Source organism: Myxine glutinosa, chromosome 7, assembly GCF_964187855.1.
Source record: "Myxine glutinosa chromosome 7, kmMyxGlut1.1, whole genome shotgun sequence".
Taxonomy (NCBI): Eukaryota; Metazoa; Chordata; class Myxini; order Myxiniformes; family Myxinidae; genus Myxine; species Myxine glutinosa.
In genome coordinates this window covers 182,189,179-182,214,988 of record NC_136267.1, presented here as the reverse complement: position 1 = coordinate 182,214,988, position 25,810 = coordinate 182,189,179, and the positions used below count along the sequence as shown (strand labels likewise).

General features: G+C 42.6%; 2 protein-coding genes across 9 annotated transcripts in view; both read right to left on the bottom strand.

Annotated features, from left to right (window-relative positions):
* The window catches only part of LOC137431868 (B-cadherin), a 129,327-nt gene that overhangs the window by 91,745 nt on the left and 11,772 nt on the right, over nucleotides 1–25,810 (bottom strand). For all 8 annotated transcript variants that reach the window (XM_068123655.2, XM_068123657.2, XM_068123656.2 and 5 more), the window contains exons 3-7: nucleotides 7,096–7,154; nucleotides 6,866–7,006; nucleotides 6,581–6,736; nucleotides 5,975–6,116; nucleotides 5,382–5,554 (exon numbers count right to left, since the gene is read on the bottom strand). In XM_068123655.2, the coding sequence (XP_067979756.2) occupies nucleotides 5,382–5,554; nucleotides 5,975–6,116; nucleotides 6,581–6,736; nucleotides 6,866–7,006; nucleotides 7,096–7,154 (671 nt within the window). The remainder of the gene's footprint in view (nucleotides 1–5,381; nucleotides 5,555–5,974; nucleotides 6,117–6,580; nucleotides 6,737–6,865; nucleotides 7,007–7,095; nucleotides 7,155–25,810) is intronic.
* LOC144892880 (uncharacterized) lies at nucleotides 19,232–21,904 on the bottom strand. Its single transcript, XM_078781219.1, has 3 exons — nucleotides 21,813–21,904; nucleotides 20,200–20,891; nucleotides 19,232–19,326 (listed from the first exon to the last, which is right to left on the bottom strand). The coding sequence occupies exons 1-3, from the start codon at nucleotides 21,902–21,904 to the stop codon at nucleotides 19,232–19,234; spliced, it is 879 nt and encodes a 292-aa protein (XP_078637345.1).

Here is a 25,810-nt window from a genome sequence, read left to right as displayed (position 1 = left end):
TACCGTTTAGAACTCTCTATAATTACCGTTTAGAACTCTCTATAATTACTGTTTAGAACTCTCTATAATTACTGTTTAGAACTCTCTACAATAACCCTTTAGAACTCTCTATAATTACTGTTTAGAACTCTCTATAATTACCGTTTAGAACTCTCTATAATTACCCTTTAGAACTCTATAATTACCCTTTAGAACTCTCTATAATTACCCTTTAGAACTCTCTATAATTACTGTTTAGAACTCTCTATAATTACCGTTTAGAACTCTCTATAATTACCATTTAGAACTCTCTATAATTACCGTTTAGAACTCTCTATAATTACCGTTTAGAACTCTCTATAATTACCGTTTAGAACTCTCTATAACTACCGTTTAGAACTCTCTATAATTACCGTTTAGAACTCTCTATAATTACCATTTAGAACTCTCTATAATTACCGTTTAGAACTCTCTATAATTACCGTTTAGAACTCTCTATAATTACTGTTTAGAACTCTCTATAATTACCGTTTAGAACTCTCTATAATTACTGTTTAGAACTCTCTATAATTACTGTTTAGAACTCTCTATAATTACTGTTTAGAACTCTCTATAATTACCGTTTAGAACTCTCTATAATTACCGTTTAGAACTCTATAATTACCGTTTAGAACTCTCTATAATTACTGTTTAGAACTCTCTATAATTACCGTTTAGAACTCTCTATAATTACCGTTTAGAACTCTCTATAATTACCGTTTAGAACTCTCTATAATTACCGTTTAGAACTCTCTATAATTACCCTTTAGAACTCTCTATAATTACCGTTTAGAACTCTCTACAATAACCCTTTAGAACTCTCTATAATTACCGTTTAGAACTCTCCAATAACCCTTTAGAACTCTCTATAATTACCGTTTAGAACTCTCTATAATTACCGTTTAGAACGCTCTATAATTACTGTTTAGAACTCTCTATAATTACCGTTTAGAACTCTCTATAATTACCGTTTAGAACTCTCTATAATTACCGTTTAGAACTCTCTATAATTACCGTTTAGAACTCTCTATAATTACCGTTTAGAACTCTCTATAATTACCGTTTAGAACTCTCTATAATTACCGTTTAGAACTCTCTATAATTACCGTTTAGAACTCTCTATAATTACCGTTTAGAACTCTCTATAATTACCGTTTAGAACTCTCTATAATTACCGTTTAGAACTCTCTATAATTACCGTTTAGAACTCTCTATAATTACCGTTTAGAACTCTCTATAATTACCGTTTAGAACTCTCTATAATTACCGTTTAGAACTCTCTATAATTACCGTTTAGAACTCTCTATAATTACCGTTTAGAACTCTCTATAATTACCGTTTAGAACTCTCTATAATTACCGTTTAGAACTCTCTATAATTACCGTTTAGAACTCTCTATAATTACCCTTTAGAACTCTCTATAATTACCGTTTAGAACTCTCTATAATTACCGTTTAGAACTCTCTATAATTACCGTTTAGAACTCTCTATAATTACCGTTTAGAACTCTCTATAATTACCCTTTAGAACTCTCTATAATTACCGTTTAGAACTCTCCAATAACCCTTTAGAACTCTCTATAATTACCGTTTAGAACTCTCTATAATTACCGTTTAGAACGCTCTATAATTACCGTTTAGAACTCTCTATAATTACCCTTTAGAACTCTCTATAATTACCGTTTAGAACTCTCTATAATTACCGTTTAGAACTCTCTATAATTACCGTTTAGAACTCTCTATAATTACCGTTTAGAACTCTCTATAATTACCGTTTAGAACTCTCTATAATTACTGTTTAGAACTCTCTATAATTACTGTTTAGAACTCTCTATAATTACCGTTTAGAACTCTCTATAATTACTGTTTAGAACTCTCTATAATTACCGTTTAGAACTCTCTATAATTACCCTTTAGAACTCTCTATAATTACTGTTTAGAACTCTCTATAATTACCGTTTAGAACTCTCTATAATTACCGTTTAGAACTCTCTATAATTACCCTTTAGAACTCTCTATAATTACCCTTTAGAACTCTCGATAATTACCGTTTAGAACTCTCTATAATTACCGTTTAGAACTCTCTATAATTACCGTTTAGAACTCTCTATAATTACCGTTTAGAACTCTCTATAATTACCCTTTAGAACTCTCCAATAACCCTTTAGAACTCTCTCTAATTACCGTTTAGAACTCTCCAATAACCCTTTAGAACTCTCTATAATTACCGTTTAGAACTCTCTATAATTACTGTTTAGAACTCTCTATAATTACCGTTTAGAACTCTCTATAATTACCGTTTAGAACTCTCTATAATTACCGTTTAGAACTCTCTATAATTACCGTTTAGAACTCTCTATAATTACCGTTTAGAACTCTCTATAATTACCGTTTAGAACTCTCTATAATTACCGTTTAGAACTCTCTATAATTACCGTTTAGAACTCTCTATAATTACTGTTTAGAACTCTCTATAATTACCGTTTAGAACTCTCTATAATTACCGTTTAGAACTCTCTATAATTACCGTTTAGAACTCTCTATAATTACCCTTTAGAACTCTCTATAATTACCGTTTAGAACTCTCTACAATAACCCTTTAGAACTCTCCAGTAACCCTTTAGAACTCTCTATAATTACCGTTTAGAACTCTATAATTACCGTTTAGAACTCTCTACAATAACCCTTTAGAACTCTCTATAATTACCGTTTAGAAATCTATAATTACCGTTTAGAACTCTCTACAATAACCCTTTAGAACTCTCTATAATTACCGTTTAGAACTCTATAATTACCGTTTAGAACTCTCTACAATAACCCTTTAGAACTCTCTACAATAACCCTTTAGAACTCTCCAGTAACCCTTTAGAACTCTCTATAATTACCGTTTAGAACTCTATAATTACCGTTTAGAACTCTCTACAATAACCCTTTAGAACTCTCTATAATTACCGTTTAGAACGCTCTATAATTACTGTTTAGAACTCTCTATAATTACCCTTTAGAACTCTCTATAATTACCGTTTAGAACTCTCTATAATTACCGTTTAGAACTCTCTATAATTACCGTTTAGAACTCTCTATAATTACCGTTTAGAACTCTCTATAATTACCGTTTAGAACTCTCTATAATTACTGTTTAGAACTCTCTATAATTACTGTTTAGAACTCTCTATAATTACCGTTTAGAACTCTCTATAATTACTGTTTAGAACTCTCTATAATTACCGTTTAGAACTCTCTATAATTACCCTTTAGAACTCTCTATAATTACCCTTTAGAACTCTCTATAATTACTGTTTAGAACTCTCTATAATTACCGTTTAGAACTCTCTATAATTACCGTTTAGAACTCTCTATAATTACCCTTTAGAACTCTCTATAATTACCCTTTAGAACTCTCGATAATTACCGTTTAGAACTCTCTATAATTACCGTTTAGAACTCTCTATAATTACCGTTTAGAACTCTCTATAATTACCGTTTAGAACTCTCTATAATTACCCTTTAGAACTCTCCAATAACCCTTTAGAACTCTCTATAATTACCGTTTAGAACTCTCCAATAACCCTTTAGAACTCTCTATAATTACCGTTTAGAACTCTCTATAATTACTGTTTAGAACTCTCTATAATTACCGTTTAGAACTCTCTATAATTACCGTTTAGAACTCTCTATAATTACCGTTTAGAACTCTCTATAATTACCGTTTAGAACTCTCTATAATTACCGTTTAGAACTCTCTATAATTACCGTTTAGAACTCTCTATAATTACCGTTTAGAACTCTCTATAATTACTGTTTAGAACTCTCTATAATTACCGTTTAGAACTCTCTATAATTACCGTTTAGAACTCTCTATAATTACCGTTTAGAACTCTCTATAATTACCCTTTAGAACTCTCTATAATTACCGTTTAGAACTCTCTACAATAACCCTTTAGAACTCTCCAGTAACCCTTTAGAACTCTCTATAATTACCGTTTAGAACTCTATAATTACCGTTTAGAACTCTCTTCAATAACCCTTTAGAACTCTCTATAATTACCGTTTAGAAATCTATAATTACCGTTTAGAACTCTCTACAATAACCCTTTAGAACTCTCTATAATTACCGTTTAGAACTCTATAATTACCGTTTAGAACTCTCTACAATAACCCTTTAGAACTCTCTATAATTACCGTTTAGAACTCTATAATTACCGTTTAGAACTCTCTACAATAACCCTTTAGAACTCTCTACAATAACCCTTTAGAACTCTCCAGTAACCCTTTAGAACTCTCTATAATTACCGTTTAGAACTCTATAATTACCGTTTAGAACTCTCTACAATAACCCTTTAGAACTCTCTATAATTACCGTTTAGAACTCTCTACAATAACCCTTTAGAACTCTCTATAATTACCGTTTAGAACTCTATAATTACCGTTTAGAACTCTCTATAATTACCGTTTAGAACTCTCTATAATTACCGTTTAGAACTCTCTACAATAACCCTTTAGAACTCTCTATAATTACTGTTTAGAACTCTCTATAATTACCGTTTAGAACTCTCTACAATAACCCTTTAGAACTCTCTATAATTACTGTTTAGAACTCTCTATAATTACCGTTTAGAACTCTCTACAATAACCCTTTAGAACTCTCTATAATTACCGTTTAGAATCACCAGAATTACCTTTTAGAACAATTCCCCTTTAGAAACCACTATAATTACACCTTAGAACCCTTTAGAATTAAATATGGTGGGTTAAAAGGGTTTTTGCTCTTCATTTTTTGAACAGGTGGATGGAAGACAGAACATAGCCAAATATTGAAGCGGTTCCACCACTCAAAAACGTTTTAAAATGTGCCAGTAATTGCATTTTTGGTACTCTATTTGACATTTTGATCCCACCACAGGGCCCCAAGGAGTGAGGCCAAAATGATACTGCTCTCGCACGCTCTTGCCATGTGATGATCATAAGTACCAAGTTTGGTGAATTTGTGCACAATCGTTTAGGAGGAGATAGCGTTACCGACGGACAGACAGACAGACAGACAGCCGATTCCAATACCCCGCGGTTTTGGGGTTGTTGTTGTTGTTGTTTTTAAAGCGTGGGGATAACAACCGATAGTCATAGAAAAGCATTTGCTGATGAGTGATACCGAGTGTGGCAATCTGTAGTGTTTTCCTGACAGAATGTCCTCACTGAGATGCTGTTCGTTGACACTTCAAGTTGCACAAAACACTGAATATCTGAGCATAGACTAAGAGCATTTAATAAAGGTAACAGCAATGAAAGCGGCAAACCTAACGAATGCCTCCACCTTATGACGTAATACGTTTTGAGCTGAAAGGTAGCGTTCAAACAAGTGATCACCTCACGGTCTAGTCCAGCAGCCGCCACGGTCAGAGTCCCCGTCTTCTCATCCAGAGTGAACATATTGGGTCTCGGACTGGTCGGGTTTTGCCCGATGAGCCGATAGACTAGTTGAGCGTTTCCAGTGGCAGGGTCATCCAGGTCTGTGGCGCGTATCCTCCCTACGACCGCACCTGCACCGGGAAGGGCCAACAACAATTCGACGAGATATTTTAAATATTTTTTCCAAGTAGGAGCTCAATATAATGACTCGATGAAGTTGCAGTGTCAAAGCACGTGGGTTGGAAATGAAATTATGATGATTCTGCGTGATGTTAAACAGGTCAACCTGACAGGAAGATAAATTGAACACCTGAGTGGAAGAAGTACTTAAGTCACATTCTTGGGCAAAGTGAGTTAGAACCAGGAACTTCATCTACAGTATGGTAACAACTTACAATCCATGGCTAATAATTTTGTGTGCTGTTATTTTGTGACTCAAGTACTTCTTCCACTCGGGTCTTCAATTTCAGAGTGAACAAGTTGAAGTTCAGGTATCAGGAAATGTATTTGGGAATGGAGAGGCATGGCCTAGAGGCCTTCACATTCCTTACCAACTTGGGATCCTTCCTTTACAGCGAAGCTAAAGGAGAAATTAAATTCAGGAAAGTTGTCATTTTGATCCAGCACGTGGATCTTGAGGTCACAAGGTGGCTCAACCTCGTATCCTGACAATTCCGTGGCATGACCTTTGAGCTGTGAAGAAAGCAGACCAGGTGAGGGTCAAACTCAATCGCATCGTCCACCAAGATGCCGCCACAAGCTACACCACATTTTCAGCTCTTTTCACAACTTCAGTTCTGGTCTATCCACAAGATGAGCTACGACTACCGAACAAAGCACAACACCAGCTTCATCGCAAAGAATAGGTTTAGCTCAACACGCAAACAACTTCCGGGAGCAAACTTCCGGAAGCAAACAATTTCCGGTATCAAACAATTTCCGGTATCAAACAATTTCCGGTAGCAAACTTCCGGGAGCAAACTTCCGGTAGCAAACTTCCGGGAGCAAACTTCCGGCAGCAAACAATTTCCGGTAGCAAACAATTTCCGGTAGCAAACAATTTCCGGTAGCAAACAATTTCCGGCAGCAAACTTCCGGTAGCAAACTTCCGGTAGCAAACAACTTCCGGTATTTCAAAAAAACAGTTTGAAACTCACACGAAACATTGAAACCTTCTCTCGGTCAACCGGCCCCGTTACACTCAGCTCTCCGGTGACCGTGTTTATGATGAAAAGACCACGAGGGGACAGGTCTGCACCGGGCCCAGTGATGCTGTAACGTAGGTTTATTTCTGCAGCTTTGTCCGACTCGACCTAGGGAGAAATTGACATCGACACGCAATTTGTCTTTTCTCGAACGAACTCAACCTCAGCATTCCGAGAGATGTTCTTGCTGAAACAAACTGATCTCCAATGATAACCCTGCTCGTTTCGTTATCTCACCGTTACAAGGAGCTTGGGGAAAGGACCAATTTCATTTTCCAAGAATCGAATAATCGGGATGTTCCATTGGCGCTTGTGCCGACGGACAGACGGTTTTTCCACTGGAAGGAGGTCATGCCACTTCAGGACTGGCTTGGTTACCTGCAAGGATGGCAGCAGTCATACAATTACAATTCTCTCAGCCTCTCATCACTTCTTTAACTTACAACGCCAAAGATAACATGACATACCTGTGCTTTATCTGGCGCGGTAAATGACCTCCTGTCGCTTGCTCCATTTTGGGTTTCACCTGCACAACACGTTTTGCCATTACAGTTCCCATGTGAATTGAATGTTCAAAGGAACATTTTGAAATCTGATTTCTAGAACTAATTGTATTTCAATCGAAAAGGCAAAACCTGCACAAGACAGTTTTAAAATTCCTTCGGTCGAAAGAATTGGCCAATAGCTCTCACCTAAAGGACGGTAAATGACCTGATGCAATCATCAACGTGTGCACCGGGATGAGAGTTTACCCTCAAACAAAATGTGTCCACCTATCAGAATTGACAACTTCGAGGTGAGCTTATCACCAAAGGTAGTTTAGCAATACGTAGTCACATGCTCAGGGGCAGAGCCTACGTTAGGTGCCCGCGGAGCCCACAGCCGCTGGGGGCCACCCACAAATAGTTGCCTCCCACAAATAGGGGCCTCCCACAAATAGGGCCCCCCCCCACAAATAGGGTCCCCCACCCCACAAATAGGGTGTCCCCCCCACAAATAGGGTCCCCCCCACAAATAGGGTCCCCCCCACAAATAGGGTCCCTCACCCCACAAATAGGGTGTCCCCCCCACAAATAGGGTCCCCCCCACAAATAGGGTCCCCCACCCCACAAATAGGGTGTCCCCCCCACAAATAGGGTCCCCCCCACAATACCCCCCCCCCACAAATATCCCCCCCCCCCCCCACAAATAGGGTCCCCCCCACAAATAGGGTCCTCCCCACAAATAGGGGCCTCCCACAAATAGGGGCCTCCCACAAATAGGGGCCTCCCACCCCACAAATAGGGTGTCCCCCCCACAAATAGGGTCCCCCCCACAAATAGGGTCCCCCCCACAAATAGGGTCCCTCACCCCACAAATAGGGTGTCCCCCCCATAAATAGGGTCCCTCCCACAAATAGGGTCCCCCCCACAAATAGGGTCCCCCACCCCACAAATAGGGTGTCCCCCCCACAAATAGGGTCCCCCCCACAAATACCCCCCCCCCCACAAATATCCCCCCCCCCACAAATAGGGTCCCCCCCACAAATAGGGTCCCCCCCACAAATAGGGGCCTCCCACAAATAGGGTCCCCCACCCCACAAATAGGGTGTCCCCCCCACAAATAGGGTCCCCCCCACAAATAGGGTCCCCCCCACAAATAGGGTCCCCCCCACAAATAGGCCCCCCCACACAAATAGGCCCCCCCACACAAATAGGGCCCACCCACAAATAAGGGCCACCCACAAATAAGGGCCACCCACAAATAGCCCCCCCCACAAATAGGGCCCCCCCACAAATAGGGCCCCCTCACAAATAGGGCCCCCTCACAAATAGGGCCCCCTCACAAATAGGGCCCCCTCACAAATAGGGCCCCCTCACAAATAGGGCCCCTCACAAATAGGGCCTCCCACAAATAGTGTCCCCCCCCCCCCACAAACAGGGGACACCCACAAATAGCCCCCCCCCCCCCAACAAATAGGGCCCCCCTCCCCCCCACATCAGCTTTCTTTAAAGTCCAGTTGTGCAACATGGACGTTTCCAATAACACGATCCTGTATGACGACCGGCTCCCAATCGCTTCAGATGGGTTTAATCAAAGACATCACGTTGCACTTCACAACCACATGGTAAACCCATCTGTAAATCTCAATTCTCAATGAGGATGAAAAGTAGTGAAACACGCGAAACCCGGACCTTTCGTGGCAGAGTTGTTGTTGTTTTTTTGTGTTTGTTGTTGTTTATGTGCTCAATCTGTGTCCATCACGCTTTATTCTAAAATCTTAGATGGTTCCTGTTACCACATTAAACATCGTCATCCAATTCATAAATATAGACGGACTTTTAAAATAGAAACCTGTATCTTTATATTTAAACACACATTGATTTGTTTTCCAAGTAATAAAATCGATCATTAGGGGAACAAATCTATAAGAGACTTGGTCCCTTTTTGTCTATAACAGACTTGGTCTCCTTTTGTCTACAGGAGACTTAGTCTCCTTTTGTCTAAAACAGACTTGGTCTCCTTTTGTCTACAGGAGACTTGGTCTCTTTTTGTCTATAACAGACTTGGTCTCCTTTTGTCTACAGGAGACTTAGTCTCCTTTTGTCTAAAACAGACTTGGTCCCCTTTTGTCTATAAGAGACTTGGTCTCCTTTTGTCTACAAGAGACTTGGTCCCCTTTTGTCTATAAGTGACTTGGTCTCCTTTTGTCTATAAGAGACTTTGTCTCCTTTAGTCTACAAGAGACTTGGTCTCCTTTTGTCGATAAATGACTTGGGCTCCTTTTGTCTATAAGAGACTTGGTCTCCTTTTGTCTATAAGAGACTTGGTCGCCTTTTGTCTACAGGAGACTTTTTTTTTTCTTTTTTTGTATACAAGATCGAGGCTCGTGAAAGAGCTAACATTAATCACACAAAAAGTCAAACCGACACACAAAACACAAAAAATAAGGGGAGTGGCAGACAAGATGGGGAGAGAGGGGGAAGGACACAAACACAACATTTGAGAGCAGGGACATCGGGAGAAATGTGGGAGGGGGAGGGCTTTGGGGGAGGTGGGAGAGGTATAAAATATATGAACACTGCAAGGACTTCCAGAAAAGAAGTTGGAATTTCAAAAAAAAGTGTATCTGGGGTGAATTAGCGGGGGTAGAAAAGATCAAGGTTTTGGATGGAGGAAGATAAGAGATGGTGGTGAACAGCTGTTTTAAAGACCTGGAGGGAGGAGTGGGATTGAAGGGAGTGGGGGAGTTTGTTCCAGAGGCGGGAGAAAAGGGGAATGAAAGAGAGAAGGTGAGCAGAGAGCCCAGATTTTGGCAGTTTAACCATAAGAGGGTTGCAGGCAGATCTTGTGCGACCTGAAGGAATATTGGGGGAACAGAGCACAGAGAGAGCTGGGGGAGCAAGGCCGGAGAGGAGTCGGTAGAAGACAGAAAGACCACCAACCTGCCTGCGGTGAGTGAGTGAAAGGCCCTCGGAGTTAACTTCATCGCAGGAGATTCCAATGATTCTGAACGCTTTGGTTTCAACAGCGTGAAGCCGAGCGAGGTGTGAGGCAGGAGCACCAGCCCAGAGGGGGGGACAGTATTCCATTGAGCTGCGGATGAAAGCCTTGTATGTGGTGAGGAGCTCAGGTGTGCCAAGGAAGGACTTCGCACGACGGAGGATGCCCAGTCGGCGACTGGCTTTGGAGGCCAGCTTGGAAATGTGGTTTTCCCAAGAAAGATCATGGCAGATAGTGAGACCCAAAAGCTTGAGCGACAGAACTTCTTGGAGAGGATTGTTGAGAACGTAGATGGGAGGGTTTTCCAGTCGGTCCTTTCGGAGAGACATTGTAAGAGTGTGAGATTTGTCAGGATTGAAAGACATGTTCCACTTGTTTGACCAGTCTGTGATTTTTTTCGAGGTCTGCAGAGAGTGAGGAGGCTGCAGACTGCCGATCTGAGGGATGAGGAATGGAGCGGCAGGTAGTGGAGTCATCAGCAAAGAGATAGAGAGGATTTTCCAGAGAGTCGGAGAGATCATTGATGAAGACCAGAAATAGCACAGGGCCCAGAACACTACCTTGGGGAACTCCAGCCAGAACAGGAAGGGGAGATGAGAGAAATCCATTCAGGGCCACACGTTGCCTTCGACCAGAGCGGAGGTCCGCAAGCCATGAGTGGAGATTTCCATGGATACCATAGGAGGAGAGTTTGGTGAGCAGAGCTGGGTTGCAGACCGTATCGAAGGCACGTGATATGTCAAGGGAGACAGCTCTAATTTCCTGTTTGGCATTGAGGACCTCCATCCATTGTTGAGACAGCAGAAGCAACATGTCCAGGGTAGAATGACTTGGTCTGAATCCAAATTGATGATCAGAGATCAAGCCATTGGAGAAGAGGAAGGATTTCATATCCGAAGCAATGATGGATTCCATGACTTTGCTGATAATTGGAAGCAGGCTGATTGGTCTGTACTTGCAAGGATCTGTTTTTGCACCTTTTTTGTGTAAAGCGGTAATGTTTGCTGATTTCCAAGATGCTGGCAGATGACCTTGAGCAAAAGAGAGGGTGAAAAGAACAGAGAGAGGGTGAGATAGAGCGGCAGAGCAGGATTTTAGGACCCGTGGGCTGATGCCGTCTGGTCCAGTTGCAGAATCAGAGTCGAGGTTTGAGAAAAACTTCTCCACTTTGTCAGGAGAGAAGGACACAGAGTCCAGGAGCAGTTGGGTTCGACAGGGAAAGGTGGGACAGAGAAAGATGGGACTTGGTCTCCTTTTGTCGCTAAGAGACTTGGTCTCCTTTTGTCTATAAGAGACTTGGTCTCCTTTTGTCTATAAGAGACTTGGTGCCCCTTTTGTCTATAACAGACTGGGTCTCCTTTTGTCTATAAGAGACTTGGCCTCCTTTTGTCTACAAGAGACTTGAACTCCTTTTGTCTTCAAGAGACTTGGTCTCCTTTTGTCTATAAGAGACTTGGTCTCCTTTTGTCTATAAGAGACTTGGTTCCCCTTTTGTCTATAACAGACTGGGTCTCCTTTTGTCTATAAGAGACTTGGTCTCCTTTTGTCTATAAGAGACTTGAACTCCTTTTGTCTTCAAGAGACTTGGTGCCCCTTTTGTCTATAACAGACTTGGTCTCCTTTTGTCTATAAGAGACTTGGCCTCCTTTTGTCTACAAGAGACTTGAACTCCTTTTGTCTTCAAGAGACTTGGTCTCCTTTTGTCTATAAGAGACTTGGTCTCCTTTTGTCTATAAGAGACTTGGTTCCCCTTTTGTCTATAACAGACTGGGTCTCCTTTTGTCTATAAGAGACTTGGTTCCCCTTTTGTCTATAACAGACTGGGTCTCCTTTTGTCTATAAGTGACTTGGTCTGCTTTTGCCTATAAGAGACTTGGTCTCCTTTGGTTATTGGACTTATTATTATTATTATTCTTTCCGCCACATTTTGTGGAAGCTGCAGCGTTTGCCCTGTTGCTCCGATCAACGATCAAGTTGAAACTTTCCAGGAATGTTGGAGCCAATGGGAATTGATGTCATCATCTTTTTTCTGAATTTTGATTTTGCAATCACCATGGTAACTAGTTTGGATTTAAGCGAAAACTTTTTTTAAAATCTTCTTCTCCGAAACCGCAAATGCTATCGATTTGAATGTTGTCATGTTATGATCGACTACCCATGGTGCAAAACGTTGTATGAGATGACGTCATTGGTGCAGCGGTTTGGCAGCTACGTTGGGGTAAAAAAAAAATCTATCCGATTAACACAAAACGTTTTTTGTGGCATCTACACATTAATACAAACTTGAATATGATTTTTGTTTTTTGATCGGTCACATGGTCTGGCTATGAAAAAGATAACAAAACTGATGATGTCATAGGTCACGTGACCAGGCGGCTAAATTAGATTTCATGAAAACTTTTAAACTGCATTTCCGCCTGAATTTTTTGATCGAGTTGAAACTTGGACCACTTATCGTGCCACTTGACTTGATGTATATCCTCTGGATGACGTCATAGGTCATGTGGCATTGCGGCCATATTGGATTTCATGAAAAACGTCTAAAATGCATCTCCTTCATTTTTCGGATCAACTCAGTTCAAACTTTGCTAATCAGGTCCGGGCTGCCGTTGTCAAGGACGTTGTTGCACACTTGTCCAATCAGAACGGGGCGTCTTGGTCCCCGGGGCAGCACTGCTCGCAGTTTGGATTTCTTCTTGCTTCCATACTTTTTCCAGTAACATCCCGACATCCTTTTTCGTTTTTTAAAATGTTTTTATTACTTGTTAAAAAGCTTTCAAACGACCTCAAAGTAAATCGAATGAAATTTATTTTTAATCATTTACTCGATTTTATGTCATTTCCTCCATCTAGCGGAAGTACCTTTATGACGTCAGTCAGCGTCATCTTCATTCTTAACATACTCGGCATTAGGCCCACATAAGTTATCCTGGCAAATAATGAACAGCGATTGACATTGGACTTTTAATTTTTTTTGTATGCAAGATCGAGGCTGATGTAGGAGCTAACATTGATCAGAAAAAGACAAACTGACACATAGAACATAAAACATATAATAAAGGGAGCGGGAGACAAGATGGGGAGAGAGGGGGAAGCACAAAAGTACAACATTTGAGAGCAGGGACATCGGGAGATCTGTGGGAGGGAGAGGGCTTGGGGGAAGAGGCATGGGAAGGGGGGGGGGGGGGGAGGGTATAAAACACATGGACATTGCAAGGACTTCCAGGAAAGAAGTCGGTATTTCAAAAAAGTGAAAAAGTGCATCTGGGGTGAATTAGCGGGGGTAGAAAAGATCAAGGTTTTGGATGGGGGAAGATAAGAGATGGTGGTGAACAGCTGTTTTAAAGACCTGGAGGGAGGAGTGGGGTTGAAGAGAGTGAGGGAGTTTGTTCCAGAGGTGGGAGAAAAGAGGAATGAAGGAGTGAAGGTGAGCAGAGAGTCTTGATTTTGGCAGTTTAGCCATGAGAGGGTCTGCTCAGGGGTGACGACATCCGGTGCAATCAGGCAACCGCACCCAAGAAAGTGCCAACCGTACCCCGCAATCATGGAGCCGGTTGCGGCCTAGATTCAGAATGGTTGGCGTAAACAGTCGGGTTAACAAAATATAATGAAACAGGACTTGTGCCACAATGTTGTTGATATCAAACTAACTCTCTATTTGAAATTGACCCAAATGACCTGGAAGCTATCGTAAACTAAGCAGGTGCACAAAAGCAAGAATTCCCCAAAATGTGTTCGTGCACAATCTACGACTTCTGAAACGAGGACAGCAGACAGTCTGAGCACGTGTTGAGACACGTCGAGGATGTAATGATCGACCTGATTATACAGTGAGCGGTGGAGGAGGTTGCAACGAATTTACAAGGAAGCAATTGCGAAACCGAGGACAAATCAGAAGCAGACATGGATGTTATACGTTCTGTGTAACACAATGATGTTATGGAATGGTGCTTTGCTTAGAAAACGTGCAAAAGTACCTCGTTTGGGTTTACGACATCAGTGTCGTCATGGGACCTCTTTCAGTTTGATACCGGAAATCACTCTGGTACGATGAATGGCCTTCGAGGAGGTCACATGCCTTGTAGAAACAATCTACCTTGACCAAGCATGCTCCACATACCTGAGTTGGTCTCCACTCCTGAAGCCTCCAAGAACACCCCGGTTTTTAAGGGATGATCCTCCCCGAGCATTGCACGATGTGTTACAATCCCATCAATCTACCTTCACCAACGCTTCTCCTCCAGTGAGCTCCTTACTCTATGTCACTGATATTGTTGCTGTTGTCAGTGGTGGTGGTGGTGGTGTTGCTGCTGCTCAAAGTTAGGTCAAATACTCAGACTCCCGATCTCGCAACAGAATATCCTCCAAAACAGAGTCTCTCAAATTTCTGTAGTCAGTATTGTCCCCTCTCTACCTAATCTGTTTCTTCAAGATCTCCCCTCCCCCCCCCCCCCCCACCACCACCACCACCACCACCACCACCCCCACCACCACCCACAACACTCCTCTCATACACGGATAACCTTGCAATAGCTACGCAACATTACAAAACCCAACAAGCCACCACTTTACTCCAGCAATATAAACTGTACATCTCCTTGAACATTGGCTCACCCAAAACCACACATGACATCACCTGGAAAATCTGCCTTAACTCTCCTCACCTCACTCTCCTCTCACCTACGCCCTCAAACGATATTCAACCAACCTCTTCTGCTAAGCAGACAACAACAATCATTGGTACGATACGAACGTCATCCGTCCAAGGTGTCAATAACATCCACAGCAAAGCTAAGCGCAAAATTAACACTCTTCTGCACTCAACAAAAAGTCGCTCATTACCTCCGCCACCAAAGGTGGGTGGAGGTTATGTTTTCACACCTGTCTGTCTGTGAACAAAATATCTCAAAAAGTTGTGGACGGATTCGGACGAAATTTGGCAGAGATGTAGCGTTTGTGACATGGACGACATGATTAGATTTTGGTGAAGATCCGGATTCGGATCCGGCTATTAGAAATTTTTAAGTGATTCTTCACCATTGGGAGAAAGGGCCAAAAACGATACATAGCGGGATATCTCAAAAAGTTGTGGACGGATTTGGACAAAACTTGGTGGACCTGTTGGTTGTCTGACAAGGACAAATAGATTCGATTTTGGTGAAGATCTGAATATGGATTCGGAAATGATAATTATTTAATTTTTAAGTGATTCTTCACCATTCGTAGAAATGGCCAAAAACGATACATAGCGGGATATCTCAAAAGGTTGTGGACGGATTTGGACAAAACTTGGTGGACCTGTTGGTTGTCTGACAAGGACAAACAGATTCGATTTTGGTGAAGATCTGAATATGGATTCGGATATGATAATTATTTAATTTTTAAGTGATTCTTCACCATTCGTAGAAATGGCCAAAAACGATACATAGCGGGATATCTCAAAAAGTTATGGACGGATTTGAACAAAACTTGTTGGACCAGTTGGGTGTCTGACAAGGAAGAATCGATTCCATTTTGGTGAAGAATATTTCTACATTATTACTTCCACCACCAAAGGTGGATGGAGGTTATGTTTTCACCCCTGTCTGTCTGCTTGTCTGTCCGTTTGTCTGTCCGTTTGTTTGTCTGTTTGTGAACAAGATATCTCAAAAAGTTAAGGACGGATTTGGACGACACTTGGTGGACAGGTTGGGTGTCTGACAAGGACGATTCGATTCAATTTTGGTAAAGATCTGAATATGGATTCGGATATGAGAATTATTTAATTTATAAGTGATTCTTCACCATTGGGAGATCGGGCCAAAAATAATACATAGCGGGATATCTCAAAAGGTTAAGGATGGATTTGGACGAAACGTGGTGGACAGGTTGGGTGTCTGACAAGGACGATTCGATTCAATTTTGGTGAAGATCTGAATATGGATTCGGATAGGATAATTATTTAATTTATAAGTGATTCTTCACCATTGTGGGATTGGGCGAAAAGGGATAAATAACACGATATCTTAAAAGGTTATGGACGAGTTATGACGAAACTAGGCGAATACGTTTGTTAGGTGACAAGAACAAGCAGATTATATCTTTGTTCAGGTCCGAATCCAGATCCGGCCTATCAGTGGGATACAAAAACTGTGCAGCCTGGCCGAGGTATGAAATCTACCAAGTGTTGTTCGAGTTACAACATGCAAACATTTTGTCCGCACTACCATAAACGACGCAAACCCAAGTTTGACATCAGCAACATCCGACACCAACATCGGTCAGCCACAACTAACCCCAAAAAAAGACTATCAGGGCCACACCAGGATGTACGAGATATAGCAACATTCAGCACCTGCACTAGGAATTAGACAGATTCCGAATCCAAGATCACTTAGACATGCGATGTACATCGTTTTTATTGGCAGCACACGATCCTTTACATCCCCGCAACGTTATGTTAAACCGACCCCCAACTCAGGGATTTAAAAATAACCCGACTCACACCGTTACTCCCACATATTTAACAGCATCGGTCATCCGCCCAATACCTCAATTCAAAAACACCTCCATAAACACCTAACCCCCTCCTCAATCAACCACTACCTCTTTAACAACATCTCTTATCCGCCCAATACCTCAATTCAAAAATACCTCCATCATCACCGAACCACCTCCTCAATCAACCACTAACTCTTTAACAACATCTCTCATCCGCCCAATACCTCAATTCAAAAACACCTCCATAAACACCTAACCACCTCCTCAATCAACCACTACCTCTTTAACAACATCTCTTATCCGCCCAATACCTCAATTCAAAAACACCTCCATCATCACCGAACCCCCTCCTCAATCAACCACTACCTCTTTAACAACATCTCTTATCCGCCCAATACCTCAATTCAAAAACACCTCCATCATCACCGAACCACCTCCTCAATCCACCACTACCTCTTTAACAACATCTCTTATCCGCCCAATACCTCAATTCAAAAACACCTCCATAAACACCGAACCACCTCCTCAATCCACCACTACCTCTTTAACAACATCTCTTATCCGCCCAATACCTCAATTCAAAAACACCTCCATAAACACCGAACCACCTCCTCAATCCACCACTACCTCTTTAACAACATCTCTTATCCGCCCAATACCTCAATTCAAAAACACCTCCATCATCACCGAACCACCTCCTCAATCCACCACTACCTCTTTAACAACATCTCTTATCCGCCCAATACCTCAATTCAAAAACACCTCCATAAACACCGAACCACCTCCTCAATCCACCGCTACCTCTTTAACAACATCTCTCATCCGCCCAATACCTCAATTCAAAAACACCTCCATCATCACCGAACCACCTCCTCAATCCACCACTACCTCTTTAACAACATCCAAAACGCCCTGACACACACACACACTCTCTCTACATCTAAAGAAAGGGTAGTGTACCTACCTCACAGGTGTACCACGGCTCACCTACTCTCCACATGCTCTGCATTCACTCAACAAAGACAATCCTTGAAAATCACTTTCATGAAAGTTCTCTGGGAGCGAACGGTCGACGTTTCTGGAAACCTGAGGTCCAACGGTTTCGTAAAACTGTCTAAAACTGACTTTGTGACACATGTACACCTCTCTTTTATTGATCGCTCTGTCTGTCGATGTCCATGTGCCGACGTCATATTTGTCTCTGGTCATCGATTTTTATGCCTAGTTTACTAGTAATGTCAAACACCTCTCAAGGGACAAACTCGTCTCATCCATTTTTGAACTAATCTCAGCCATTTTTGAATGTCTGTGTGTATATCGTCTGTGTGTATATCTATGTGTGTGTCTATGTGTCTGTATGTGTCTGTGTGTGTGTGTGTGTGTGTCTTTGTGTGTGTGTGTGTGTGTGTGTGTGTGTGTGTGTGTGTGTGTGTGTGTGTGTCTGTGTGTGTCTGTGTGTGTCTGTGTGTGTGTGTGTGTCTGTGTGTGTGTGTCTGTGTGTGTCTGTGTGTGTGTGTGTCTGTGTGTGTCTGTGTGTGTCTGTGTCTGTGTGTGTGTCTGTGTGTGTGTCTGTGTGTGTGTCCAGGCGGTAACTATTTATCATCTGAGTTATTGTCATAAAATTTTCACCAAAGCTTTATTATGGTAATACGGAGAAGGAAAATTAATAATTTTGTCAAAAGGTCAAAGTTGAGCGTCACATAAAATCATCATTTTTCATCAAATTGACCTGAAATTTCAATTTACCATTTGTTTTGTCATCAAATTTGCAACAAAGGCGTGTTACGTGAATATGGAGGTCAATTAATAATTTTCAAAAGGTCAATAGGTCAAAGGTCAGCTTCACATAAAATTTTAATATTTTTCCGATTGACCTGAAATTTTAAGAATTTGCATGTTGGGTCACTGAATTGTTCACCAATCAAAAGCTCCAAGCAGATTGTTTTGTTTTTTTAGATCAAAAGGTTAAAGGTCAAGGTTGTGTAAAATCACCAATTTTCACACGATTGACCTGAAATTGAAAGAATTTGTATATTGGGTCACAAAATTGGTTCACCAATCAAAAGGTACAAGCCGATTTTTTTTTATTTTTTTTTAGATCAAAAGGTCAGAGATCAAAGCTGGATGAAATCAATTTTTTTTTTAGATCAAAAGGTCAGAGATCAAAGCTGGATGAAATCAAATTTTTTTTTTTTTTTTTTACTGTTTTTGTTATTTGAGCATGCGGAAGAAGACGTCTGAACACAAATGTACGCGGATGGGGTTTGCATTTTCAGATGCTTTCTAGTTTTATATCGTGTTATTATTATCACGGGTTTCTGTTTGTTAATCAATAGGAAATTCCTTCCCATGGTATGAGTAACGGATACTCAATGACATATTTCCTGCTTAAAATGACGTGCTGAAAATCAAAATGGTGGACGACGAGATGACGAGGCGGATGGAACAGCAAACAATTATGATGTTTCTGCTGAAGGAAAACATCAACCTGTTTAAATGTAGAGGATTGGCTGCAGTGTGGTGATCTGATTGGCAGACAAGGACATCGGTGTTAAAAAGCACTTTGGGGGGGGCGGGGGTCAAGGAGGGGAGAGGTTTTTGTGTCCTACAGATGGCTGTGTGTTCACGTTCTAAATAAACTCACACTGAAGACATAGGAAACATTCCACTTACGAGCGATAAGTTCAAACATTCCACTTCCAAGCGATAAATGAGCTTCCAAAGCTTGAAAATACCTGAGATAAGTAATACAACTATCGTCATAAAACTTAGTTGTGAGTTTAAACAAAGGTCCAGGTCAAACCTGCACCACAATATGTTTCGTAACGAACTACTTTTCCACCCCCATCACCCTCCGCAATCCCACCACTTTCCAGGTTTCCAGGGTTTCCTCCACTTCTGTGATTGAGAGTTTGTGGCTGTATCCATCTCGTTCACTCCCGTGTCCTCCCCTCGACCCTCATTCTTCCCACTTCCCTTATTTATCCAAGTCTCCCTCTATTTTATCCCTCATAACCTACTGTCGGTGCATCGCCCCTCTCTCCTCCCCCTGTTTTTTTCGTTATCTTAGGTCTTACGTCCATTCTGTGTTCGAGCTCCTACATGAACCTCGACTCTGCATACACGAGCCCCAACTTGCTAGTTATGTTAAAGTCAATACCTCCCAATGTATCCTCAAACGTACAACCGACGTTCCCGTGTGCTCCTCGGGATTCAGATGTGCAGGTTGGAATATGGTGGAAGTTGAAGGCGCCCCATAGATGATAGATGCTTTCCTTTTCCTTTTCTCCACTTTCTCCTCTTTCTCCCCTTTCTTTTCTCCTCTTTTGACTCTTTCTACCCTTTCTTTTCTCCCCTTTTTCTTTTCTCCCCTTTCTCCCCTTTCTTTTCTCCTCTTTTCTTTTCTCCCCTTTTGACTCTTTCTCCCCTTTCTTTTCTCCTCTTTTGACTCTTTCTCCCCTTTCTTTTCTCCTCTTTTGACTCTTTCTACCCTTTCTTTTCTCCCCTTTTTCTTTTCTCCCCTTTCTCCCCTTTCTTTTCTCCTCTTTTCTTTTCTCCCCTTTTGACTCTTTCTCCCCTTTCTTTTCTCCTCTTTTGACTCTTTCTACCCTTTCTTTTCTCCTCTTTTCTTTTCTCCTCTTTCTCCTCTTTCTCCCCTTTCTTTTCTCCTCTTTTGACTCTTTCTACCCTTTCTTTTCTCCCCTTTTTCTTTTCTCCCCTTTCTCCCCTTTCTTTTCTCCCCTTTTTCTTTTCTCCCCTTTCTCCCCTTTCTTTTCTCCCCTTTCTTTTCTCCTCTTTTCTTTTCTCCCCTTTTGACTCTTTCTCCACTTTCTCCTCTTTCTCCCCTTTCTTTTCTCCTCTTTTGACTCTTTCTCCCCTTTCTTTTCTCCTCTTTTCTTTTCTCCCCTTTTGACTCTTTCTCCACTTTCTCCTCTTTCTACCCTTTCTTTTCTCCCCTTTTTCTTTTCTCCCCTTTCTCCCCTTTCTTTTCTCCTCTTTTCTTTTCTCCCCTTTTGACTCTTTCTCCCCTTTCTTTTCTCCTCTTTTCTTTTCTCCCCTTTTGACTCTTTCTCCACTTTCTCCTCTTTCTCCCCTTTCTTTTCTCCTCTTTTGACTCTTTCTCCCCTTTCTTTTCTCCTCTTTTCTTTTCTCCCCTTTTGACTCTTTCTCCACTTTCTCCTCTTTCTCCCCTTTCTTTTCTCCTCTTTTGACTCTTTCTACCCTTTCTTTTCTCCCCTTTTTCTTTTCTCCCCTTTCTCCCCTTTCTTTTTTCCTCTTTTCTTTTCTCCCCCTTTCTCCTCTTTCTCCCCTTTCTTTTCTCCTCTTTTGACTCTTTCTACCCTTTCTTTTCTCCCCTTTTTCTTTTCTCCCCTTTCTCCTCTTTCTTTTTTCCTCTTTTCTTTTCTCCCCTTTTCTCCTCTTTCTCCCCTTTCTTTTCTCCCCTTTTCTCCTCTTTCTCCCCTTTCTTTTCTCCTCTTTTGACTCTTTCTACCCTTTCTTTTCTCCCCTTTTTCTTTTCTCCCCTTTCTCCCCTTTCTTTTTTCCTCTTTTCTTTTCTCCCCTTTTCTCCTCTTTCTCCCCTTTCTTTTCTCCCCTTTTGACTCTTTCTACCCTTTCTTTTCTCCCCTTTTTCTTTTCTCCCCTTTTCTCCTCTTTCTCCCCTTTCTTTTCTCCCCTTTCTCCCCTTTCTTTTCTCCTCTTTTCTTTTCTCCCCTTTTGACTCTTTCTCCCCTTTCTTTTCTCCTCTTTTCTTTTCTCCCCTTTTGACTCTTTCTCCACTTTCTCCTCTTTCTCCCCTTTCTTTTCTCCTCTTTTGACTCTTTCCCCCCTTTCTTTTCTCCTCTTTTCTTTTCTCCCCTTTTGACTCTTTCTCCACTTTCTCCTCTTTCTCCCCTTTCTTTCCTCCTCTTTTGACTCTTTCTACCCTTTCTTTTCTCCCCTTTTTCTTTTCTCCCCCTTCTCCCCTTTCTTTTCTCCCCTTTCTTTTCTCGCCTTTCTTTTCTCCCCTTTTCTTTCCTTTTTCTTTTCTCCCCTTTTGACTCTTCCTCCACATCACCGTTTATATCAAGAGGACCACCACAAGCTGTCCGAATCTGGACTCCACCACTGTACATGTAGTGAGACAGTTGTTGATCCCCTGTAATTTAGCACGGAGCTTTATCCTCAAACAGTGAGTCCTTTGTACAGAACTGTCTGACGTTGCCCTTTTCTCCAAGATTACCGTCCACCGTTCCATGCAGCGTAATTGAGGCGTTTTGCAAGAACGCGGCCATGCTGTGGCTCGGAGTGCAGTGGCATTGAGGTGTGGCACATGGAGCTCCATGCCCATGACCCCAATAAGCTTTTCGTGGGGGAGAAAGACATTTCGCACTGGACGGCCATTCCCTCTTGGATTTTCACAAGCTTGTGTTGGATTATTGCCTTCTGTGTGATCTGTGGGGTGCCAGAGAGAAGGGTCTTTATATCTCTAAGCCCCTGACGCTTCCGAGCAATTGGGACCCCACACACCTAAGCGGATTTCCACCAATCCACCAATCCTTCACACATTAAATCATCCAGTCACCTTTTGAGAAAATCTGTTCAACTTCCTGACGCAGATCTCCCATGAAGTGTCCTACAGTGTCCTACATTCTCTCATTATCCTTACGTATCTCAGCACATGCACTACATGATATTTCCCTTTCATATACATCACATGGATGGCTGCCGGTTGCATCATTTGCCCTGGGGTGTGTGTCTGTGCCATTGATCCAGGTTTGAAAGGTTTGAACAGGAGTTTGTAATGTGTTCATGGTGCCGGTGATAACTCTCGCAGACTCTTCGCGAAGGACACCGTGGGATCTTTAACATCCACCAACTGCTGCTGGCAGATTGGACAGCCAGCTTAATGCCCATCCGAGGGACAGCACACACATTGATGCATCTCCCTTAGTTGCAGAATATGCGGATGACAGTTTTTAGCCGAGTTGGGATTCAATGCCAAGCTGGGCAACTCAGAGGTGAGCGCACGTACCTCTAAACTACCCTGTCAGCCCAGGTGTCAGGAGCATTTAGCTTCCTGGGATATGATGTTGTGCCTCCAGGAACACGGAGCACATGAACATGTCATTTTAAAACTCATGAAACCCCTTAAAGGAGCATGGCGATCTCACCTTGTCCATACCTGAAGGTTAATCAACAGCAAATGAATGCGGATGCATTTCTTTCTGGAGAAGCTGTAAAGCTCGTCGATCAGAGCGATGATGTTGTACACAACTTATGTCACTTGTACAACTCGGACAATATAAGGAAAGAATAAAGAAACACGATATGGGATTTGAACCTGGCATCTCAACATCATGAGTGAGGATGTGCTCCAGATGATTAGAGCAAGCAATCCATTTTCTCTAGAGCGACAATGAAAATGGAGGAAGTTGTAATCATTGGAGCGAGTGTGCATGGCTGCACCACGTGACTGGTGAGTGGTGCTTTGTGTGTAATGCTATAATCAGGAGCTAAGCAGGGCAGGAACTAACACGTCAGGGTGAGGTCAGCCCTGCGTCTTCCTCCATCACCAGAACACTAAACCAAACTCATTACAATTAACCCCTTTCATCACTCTTTTTGGGCCATCCCAGTATTACCTGCGACAGGAGAAAGGGGATTGGGGATTGGGCGGTACGTGGGGCGGGATGAATGACAATAAGAACATGAGAAAAGCATGGGAGTGGAGGCGAAAGGAGGGTGTGGTGCTTCAATGGTGGTTACAGGATACATCAAGTAAAGTGATGCACGTTGTTGCCGAGCGCTGCTATGAGCGGCATTCCATGTATCCTCCATGGATTTGATATTACCCCATGAAATGTGCTTAATTATAATTGCGCCCAACTTTTATCCCCTCATCCCAACTCTCTTCCTCATATGTGGTGATTTCAATTGTCACCATGCTAATTGGCTGGGTGTGGGTACCTCTCTCACCAGTCATGGCATTTTGTCAAAAGACGTCTGACTCCATGGGACTGACTCAATCTGTAAACTTTCCAACCCGGATTTCTCCAAATGGCAAATCCTCCCTTCTGGACTTAGTGATGACTAACTTTCCCACAAATGTCTCCTGCTCTTCCTCTGCTCCAATTGGTTCATCTGATCATGTGCTTGTGAGAATCAACATCTCCCTGGCAATTCTCAAAGAGCTGCCTCAGCACTAGCGAGTCTGGCATTTCACTCAGGCTAACTGGCAGGGCCTACAAGCAGATTGGCAGGGCCTACAAGCAGATTGGCAGGGCCTACGAGCAGATTGGCAGGGCCTACGAGCAGATTGGCAGGCAGGGCCTACAAGCAGATTGGCAGGGCCTACGAGCAGATTGGCAGGGCCTACGAGCAGATTGGCAAGGCCTACGAGCAGATTGGCAGGGCCTACAAGCAGATTGGCAGGGCCTATGAGCAGATTGGCAGGGCCTACAAGCAGATTGGCAGGGCCTACGAGCAGATTGGCAGGGCCTACGAGCAGATTGGCAGGGCCTACGAGCAGATTGGCAGGGCCTACAAGCAGATTGGCAGGGCCTACGAGCAGATTGGCAGGGCCTACGAGCAGATTGGCAGGGCCTACGAGCAGATTGGCAGGGCCTACAAGCAGATTGGCAGGGCCTACGAGCAGATTGGCAGGGCCTACGAGCAGATTGGCAGGGCCTACGAGCAGATTGGCAGGGCCTACAAGTACCCATCTCTCTTCAGGACCGGTCTCCCATATCTACTGCCCCTGATGTTAACTCACCTGGGAACTCTTCCCCAGACACCTGCTCTCTCTCTCTCTCTCTCATGCACACATTCATTCCATCTTGTCTTGCATATCTTCTTTCTGCTCCATTCATTTTGTTATTTGCCTTATTTCACAATACATCTCCCTGGAAATCTGCCAACATCGCAGCATCACATGAAAAGGTGCAATAACCGATCACTTTCCCTACAGACTTATTAGGTTATTTAGAATAATCAACAAATCATTTTGAGGTCATGGAATCCATCATCGCAGGTGATATGGAATCCTTCCGTTTCTCCAACGGCCTCATCTGCGATCACCAATTCTGATTCAGACGTGGTCACTCGACCTTAGACATGCTGCTTCTACTCACCCGGCAGTGGATGGAGGCCCTCAATGTCAGACATGAGATCATGTCCGACTCTCTGGATATGTCTCGAGCATTCAATACCACTTACTCTCCGAACTCTCTGCCTACGGAATCCAAGGCCATTTCCACACATGGCTTACTGACTTCCTCTACTCTCATAGCCAACAGCTCTCAACAGAATACTTTCATCTCCTCTACCTGTTAAGGCTGGAGTGCCCCATGGCATTGTTCTGGGCCTAGTCCAATTCCTGATCTTCATAACTGATCCATCTGACTCTCTGAAAATCACCTTTATTTATTTGCTGATGACCCCACCCCGTACCATAACATTCTTCATCCTTCGGATAGGCAGGCTGCACCATCTCTCTCTGCAGACCTTGATGGAATCACAAGATGGTCAAGCACTTGGAATACGTCCTTCAAGTCTGTGTCTGTGTCTGTGTGTCTGTCTGTCTCTCTCTGTGTCTATGTCTGTCTCCTTCTCTGTCTGTCTGTGTCTGTCTGTGTCTGTCTGTCTGTCTCTGTGTCTGTGTCTCTCTGGGTCTCTCTGTCTGTGTCTCTGTCTGTGTCTCTCTCTATCTGTGTCTGTCTCTGGCTCTGTCTTTCTCTGTCGGTCTCCGTCGGTCTCTGTCTCTGGCTCTCTCTCTGTCTGTCTATCTCTGTCTCTGTCTCTGTGTCTCTCTGTATCTCTCTCAGTCTCCCCAAAAAGACCATCTAGCAGACACTTCCATCTACTTTCTTAACAATCCTCTTGAAGAAGATGATTCACTCAAATTTTTGGCCTTCACTATCAGCTATTATCTTTCTTGGGCAAACCATATCTCTAAGTTGGCTTTCAAAACCAGTCGCTAACTGGACATCCTCCGTCATGCAAAGTCCTTCCTTTGTACACCTGAATGCTTATGCACCTACACGGCCTTCCTATCTTCCTATGTAGATTAATGGAGTACAGCTCTCCCCTCCGGGCTGGCTCCCCTACATCACACCTTGCTCGTCTTGACGCCGTGGAAACCAAGACCTTCATGATCATTGTAATATCCCAAGATAACGCCGAGTCTTTGGACTATCACTTTCACAACGCAGACAGGTCGGTGGTCTCTGTCTTCTACGG

What these genes read in the sequence shown, in the direction of transcription:
- LOC144892880 (XM_078781219.1), bottom strand. Translation starts at nt 21,904, where the DNA reads ATGTGCCACACCTCAATGCCACTGCACTCCGAGCCACAGCATGGCCGC. An exon ending in GCTGCATGGAACGGTGGACG is followed by an intron (nt 20,892 to 21,812) that starts GTAATCTTGGAG and finishes AAGGGGAGAAAG; the next exon opens with AGGAGAAAGGGGGAGAAAAG. An exon ending in AAAAGAGGAGAAAAGAAAGG is followed by an intron (nt 19,327 to 20,199) that starts GTAGAAAGAGTC and finishes TACTTATCTCAG; the next exon opens with GTATTTTCAAGCTTTGGAAG.